The 7056-nt window shown below is 37.4% G+C and overlaps 1 protein-coding gene across 1 annotated transcript in view; it reads left to right on the top strand.

Annotated features, from left to right (window-relative positions):
- The window catches only part of OTOGL (otogelin like), a 200727-nt gene that overhangs the window by 116097 nt on the left and 77574 nt on the right, over positions 1–7056 (top strand). Inside the window, exons 32-33 of the mRNA XM_004384611.2 lie at positions 4025–4192; positions 5926–6204. Coding sequence (XP_004384668.1) covers positions 4025–4192; positions 5926–6204 — 447 coding nt within the window. The remainder of the gene's footprint in view (positions 1–4024; positions 4193–5925; positions 6205–7056) is intronic.

The raw sequence follows: 7056 nt of genomic DNA, 5'->3' as shown, positions 1-7056 counted from the left end.
AAAGAACCAGCTTTTGGTCTTGTTAACTCTTTCAATTGTTTTTCTATTCTCTATTTCATTCAATTCTGCTCTAATTCTTATTATTTCCTTTCTTCTGGCACCTGAGGGCTTCTTTTGCTGCTCTCTTTCTGCTTGTTCCGGTTGTAGGGTTAATATTTTGGTTATGACCTTTTCTTCTTTTTGGATGTGTTCATTTATTGGTATCAGCTGACCTCTGGGCACTGCTTTTGTTGTTTCCCAAAGGTTCTGGTAGGATATGTTTTCATTCTCGTTTGATTCTGTGAATTTCTTTATTCCATGCTTAATTTCTTCTTATAACCCAGTAGCTTTTAAGCAAGGTGTTGTTCAGTTTCCATGTGTTTGACTTTTTTTCCTTGCTTTTTCTGTTGTTGATATCTACTTTTATGGCTTTATGGTCAGAAAAAAATGCTTTGTAATATTTCATGGTTTCGGATTTTGTTAAGGCTTGCTTTATGGCCTAATATGTGGTCTATTCTGGAGAATGTTCCAAGTATGTTGGAAAACAAGGTATACTTGGCTGCTGTTAGGTGGAGAGTTCGGTATATGTCTATGAGATCAAGTTGGTTGATTGTAGCATTTAGATCTTCCATGTCTTTGTTGAGCTTCTTTCTGGATGTTCTGTCCTTCACCAAAAGTGGTATGTGGAAGTCTCTTACTACTATTGTGGAGCTGTCTACTTCTCTTTTCAGTGCTGCTAGAGTTTGTTTTATGTATTTTGGAGCCCCATCATTAGGTGTGTAAATATTTATTACAGTTATGTCCTCCTGGTGTACTGAGCCTTTTATTATTATATAATCTCCTTCCTTATCCTTTGTGGTGGATTTTACTTTAAAGTCTATTTTGTCAGAGATTATTATTGCCACTCCTGATCTTTTTTGATTGTTGTTTGCTTGATATATATTTTTCCATCCTTTGAGTTTTAGTTTGTGTCTTTAAGTCTAAGGTGTGTTTCTTGTAGGCAGCATATAGACGGATCGTGTTTTTTTAATCCAGTCTGCCACTCTCTTTCTCTTTATTGGTGCATTTAGTCCATTTTCATTCAGCGTAATTATTAATAGGCATGAGTTTAGTGCTGTCATTTTGATGTCTTTTTTTTTGTGTTGTTCACAGTTTCTTTGTTCCACTTAATTTTCTGTGCTGAGTCGTTTTTCTTTACGTATTTTCTTTTCATCTTTTTCATTGTTGTCGATTTTGTTTTTTGCTGAGTCTTTCTATTTTTCTATTTTTTTATTTTGACTTGTAGGATTGTTAGTTTCCTTTGTTGTTACCAATATTTACCCCTATTTTTCTAAGTTTATTCCAGTCTTTTATTTCTTTATACTGCCTTGACTTCATCTCCATATGAAAAATCTATGTCTACATTTTTTAAGTCCCTCTTTTTTGTTTTAATGTTGTCATCTTTTACAGATTGACATCTGTTTCCCTATTTTCAATGTTTTAGCTTTGATTTATGTTTGTGACATCCTATCTGGGTTGATATGTGGTTTCTCTGTCCTGTGTTCTAGTCTTGGGTTGTTATCTGATGTTACTGATTTTCTAACTGGAGGACTCCCTTTAGTATTTCTTGTAATTTTGGTTTCGTTTTTGCAAATTCCCTAAACTTCTGTTTATCTGGAAATGCCCTAATTTCACCATCATATTTGAGAGATAGTTTTGCTGGCAGTTTTTTTTCTTTCAAGGCTTTATGTATGTCATCCCATTACCTTCTTGCCTGCGTGGTTTCTGCTGAATAGTCCGAGTTTGGTCTTATTGATTCTCCTTTGTAGACGACTTTTCGTTTATCCCTAGCCGCTCTTAAAATTCTCTCTTTATCTTTGGTTTTGGCCAGTTTGATTATAATATGTCTTGGTGACTTTCTTTTGGGATTTACCTTATGTGGGGCTTGATGAGCATCTTGGATAGATATCTTCTCATGTTTCACAATATCAGGGAAGTTGTCTGCCAACAAATCTTCAACAATTCTCTCTGTATTATCTATTATCCCCCCTGTTCTGGTACTCCAATCACTCGTAGGTTATTCCTTTTGATAGAGTCCCACATAATTCTTAGGGTTTCTTCATTTTTTTTAAATCTTTTTATCTTATTTTTCCTCAAATAATTTGGTGTCAAGTGCTTTATCTTCAGTCTTACTAATTCTGACTTCCATTGCCTCAGTTCTGCTCCTATGACTTTCTGTTGAGTTGTCTAATTCTGAAATTTTATTATTAGTCTTCTGGATTTCTGATTGCTGTCTCTCTATGGATTCTTGCAGCCTGTTAAATTGGTCATTATGCTCTTGTCTAATCTTTTTAATTTCCTCTATTGTGTGTTCAGCGTTTTGCTTTATTTCCTTCCTAATTTCTTGAAGAGTTCTGTATATTAATCTTTTGTATTCTGCCTCTGGTAACTCCAAGAAATTTTCCTCCTCTGGAAAATTTCTAGATTCTTTATTTTGGGAGCTTGCTGAAGCCATCATGGATTGCCTCTTTATGTGATTTGATGTTGACTGTTGTCTCCGAGCCATCAGTAAGTTATTATATTTATTTATTTTATATTTCCTTACTGTGTCCTTGCTTCTTGTTTTGTTTTGATATGCCCAAATAGGCTGCTTGTATGAGCTAGTTTGATTACCAGCAGCTTTGAAGCTCTACTGTCCTGTCACCAGGTGGTTAGATCTGTTTGTAGGTATGTGAGCTCAGGAGTCTGCCCACTCCTCATGTATGAACTCAGCTCAGGTGCGCAGGTATATATCCACCAAGTGTGTGGTGTAGGCTCTCACCTACGGTCCTAGACAGGCATGGGTGATTGGTGTAGGCACAGGCATCTGGCTGCAGCAGGGGGACACACTCTGAGCAAGGAAGGGGGCTGACGGCTGCCCCCGAGTGTCCAGGAGTAAGGCGTGTCCCTCTTTCCTAGAGTGCATAGGTGGGTGGGCTTCGCAGCCAGACTATGAGCAGCCAGTGCTGTTGGCTGTAAGGACTGGGGGCACCTCTTATTCTTAGGCCCCTATTACAGGTGGCTAGGTGGTGTGGGTGGAGCCACCATTCCTCAGGCCCCTGATGTGGATAGGTGAAGACCCTGCTTAATGGGCAGAGCAGTGTCAAATGTCACGAACTTGCCACTTCACATCTGAAACAGTTGAAGTTAGACTTGAGGTATATACCCTGTTGTACTGCGATAATGAGGGCGAACACTGTTGAAATGGGCCCACACAAGTCTCTGCAGGGGGAAAGGCACTCAAAGTCCATGGATTCCTCATGTCTGTGCCTAGGCAAAGGAGCTGTGCCTACCCTGGGTTCCTGGCTTAGGGGAGCCGGCAGTTTATTTTCTCCCCTGTTAATTCTTTCCAAGGCCGGGAGAATAGCTCAGGGTGTGTGATGGATCCTACTTCTGGCCCAGGGGTCTTGGCAGTTGCTGAAGCTGTTCGGGGACCCAGTGTGGAGCAGGGAGCCGGGAGGCAAATAGGAGAGAGATTTTTCCCTAAGGGGGATGTTTTTGATTGTGTGGTAGGCCGTACACAAGTACTTATCTTTCGTTGATCGAGGGGTGCTTCTCACTGGTTCTGGGTAGGTGAGTAGACTCTCTGGTGCTGAGTCTCTCCTGGTGCAGAAAACGCACCTCCTGAGCACTGCTGCTTGCCTGCCTCACTGGTCATCCACGAGCTGATCAGGCCTGAAGGGCTCAGGCTCCCGCCGGGTCAGGTCTGGGATCTCCTCGCTACTTCCGAACTGTCTCTCCCTCCCCCTGCCACTCAGTACAGTTCCTCAACTTTGCCTTAGATGTTCAGGGGTCCTAGATGGTCATAAATAATTGATTCACTTGTTTTTCCAGGTCTGTATTGTAAGAGGGTCCACTGGAGACATCTGACTACTCTGTCATCTTGGCCCCGCCTCCTAGTGATACATTTTTAAAGGCTCACTCTTTTGGACTATTTTTAGTTATTAAAATCTATTTAATTGAAGTGACAGATTGAAATTTAAAAATCCTATGCTAACTTTTACTTTTCTTATTTGCTTTTAACTAGGACTTGGAGAAGGACCATATATGCTGGCAAGTTATGGGCAGAGTGGCCTTTTTCTGGCAGCCAATATGAGCAGTAGAAACATTTTCTCTTTTCCAAGAAATGGCATTCATGACAATTTATTTTTTAATTTTATGATCACTCCAGGCCTTTTCAAAGAGAAAGCATCATGTAAGTACAATTTCTAGTTGAAAATAAGAATTTAATTTTCCATTTTCATTTTTCATATATTCAGTAAAAATTAGTTGGGGGTCTAATATATTTTTGATATTTTCTAGGCCTTAAAGTATATAAAACCAAATAAACATTGACACATGAGTTAGCTATCTCTTTTGTATATAAAATCTTTTCTTTATTTGTTGGCATGTGTGTGCTAATTAGAGCTATAATTGATTGAGTTCTTGGTCCTAAAGAAAGCACAGCTTAAATTTTCATAGTATTAATCACAGAATTTAATTTGAAATTTTTGGAAAATTACCCACTGATCACTAACATTTGAAAGATTTTAATGCCAGATTAAGTTAAAGGAAACAAATTGTATTTGAGTATCAAAGAAGTTAGCTATTAAGGGCATAAATCAGAATCCAGACAGTCATTGAGACCATCCTTTATGCTTATCTGACCTTGTCTGTTCTAATTCACTGACAGGTCCTAGGTGAAGAGAACCTGGGCCTGTATTTAGCTGGTTTGCACCGGCAGGTCTACACTGTTTTCATCGACTTGGCACCTGTTCTGATTGGTTAATGTCCCCTTCTGATCTATTTATGTGCAGACTACATGGTTGAATACCACCCCTACCTAGTAACAGTGCACAGCATGTTGTATATGCTTAGAAAATATTTATTGAGTGAATGACTCCGACTTAGATTTCAGATTCTGAGAAATCTTCTGATTCTCTAGTTGAAATAAGCTGTTTCTTTCCTGTGCTCCCCTTGTTCTTTTTAACCTCTGAAAACACTTAAAGCTGAAGTCTTAATTTATGTATTAGTTACATCTTTTTCTCCCCCTCATAAAAATTTATTTTGTTCTTTGGATCTCTCAGTGTTCAGCAGAGGAACTTCCAGGCACAGTAAATGCCTTTGGAATGAGACATTGGATTTTCGACAGCTCTTCATTTTATTACTTTCAATAATAAACGCTTTTAGTAGAAAGAACTAATGGTGTTTAGTTTAAAATAAATAAATGAAACTTAATCTTCAGTTTAAAAATTTTTGTATCATGGGTTTTATAGATATAAAGAAAACTTTTAAAGCACATATCAAAGAAGGATGACCGTTCTCAAAATCTTTGTAAAACCTAATTATTAATTAGCCATTTGATTGTCTATTGGGAATAGACAATAATGTTGAACAAATAGTTCTTAATGCAGTCAAATAACTCACAAGAACATTTTCTCATTTAGAACCCTGTGATATTGAAATGTAGTTGCACCCCTAAATTTATCTTTTTCTGTATTCTCTCAGTCTTTTTAATAATCCAATTTAGTTGTTTGTAGATTTTATGCATTTGAAGATGTTAAAGCTTACAAATACATATATATAGTATTCAATTAATCTTTCAGTTTCTTGTGTGATTTGTACATTCTGGGGTCATAAGTTGGTATTTCTTTTTTTTCCTCCCCAAAGGCATAGGGAATTATTTAAAAAATAGAACTCATTAAAGATTGATTTTTTTTGGTGGGGGGTGGCTGTTACTGTTATTCATTACATTTAAAATGCTACATTTTCTTTTAGCTATCTTACAATTCATTTCTGAAATCTTTGTTATTAGCATTAAGTATGTATGGTCATTATGAAGTACAGTTTTGTTGACTTTATAAATACATTTTTGAATGCCAGTGTCCATGATCCATCTTCTCCTGAGACCCCAGAGGCTTGTCAAACACACTGCTTTATGTTTTGCAGCATTGGCAGTTGTTTCCTTGGAATCTGCTGAAAGGCCAAACTACTTTCTCTATGTCCATGACAATGACTCTCTTAGTCTGAAGCTGTGGGAGGCGAATTCAGCCTTTCATAGGAGAGCCACATTTTTCCACCATCAGGGCCTCTGGATTCCTGGTTACAGCACATTTGAATTATACAGCAAGAAAGGCTTTTTCATCGTATTCACAGATTCTGGTGTCAAAGCATCTAAATATGATGATTCTGAAGAATTTAAACATTCAAGTAGCTTCAGCATAGAAGGTATGTTGTCCAAGACAAAACAACAAACAAAACAAAGAACAAATAAATAATTTACATAATGGCAGAAGATTTAGCAGGTTTTTGTATTTAAATCCATTCTTCTAAAAATCAATTTTTTACTTTGAAATAGAAAAAAAATTCCTTTGGTGCTATTGGAAAGATACATTAATAATTCCACTTTATTATAATAGCAGTTATTTACTGAGCACCTACAAAGTCCTTGTCAGACTTATTCTATCAGTAGTTCTCAAATTTGGTGTAGATAAGGATCACCTGGGATCTTGTTTAAATGCATACCCTCAGCCTTTCCACTACAATTCTCATTTAATCTGCCTGGCATGGGGCCAGGCCATGTATTGAGAAACACTGTTTTATCTCTATGAGCTCTAATCCTGACAAATACTGTATGATATAGATGGTGTAGATTCCCATTTTACAGATGAGGAAACAGGCTCTGACTAGATAAGGAGCTTGCCCAGATTCATAACCAGGATTCAAACCTAGCAGGTCTAATTAGAAAGCCCTTGTTCCTTCTGTTACATTATACTGCTTTTCACTGATTGCTTTATCATTGAAAATAAGTATGTGTATACATAGATCTTTTATTGGAATTGGGATATAAAATGGTTCAATTTTATAGGAAGTACATTATGCTTTTGAATTGTATTAATATGGTTGTACACTGCAAAAGTGATTTACAATGGTCATGTGAACCTGCCCTAATTTGTATGTAAACCCCTCCCCCCCAAAAAAAAACCAAACCTGTTGCCATTGACTTGATTCCAACTCATAGCAACCCTATAGAGTAGAACTTCCCCATTGGGTTTCCAAGGAGCTGCTGGGAGGTTTTAA

This window comes from Trichechus manatus, unplaced genomic scaffold (assembly GCF_000243295.1).
Source record: "Trichechus manatus latirostris isolate Lorelei unplaced genomic scaffold, TriManLat1.0 scaffold00125, whole genome shotgun sequence".
Lineage (NCBI taxonomy): Eukaryota > Metazoa > Chordata > Mammalia > Sirenia > Trichechidae > Trichechus > Trichechus manatus.
This window is presented reverse-complemented; position numbering and strand designations above follow the sequence as displayed.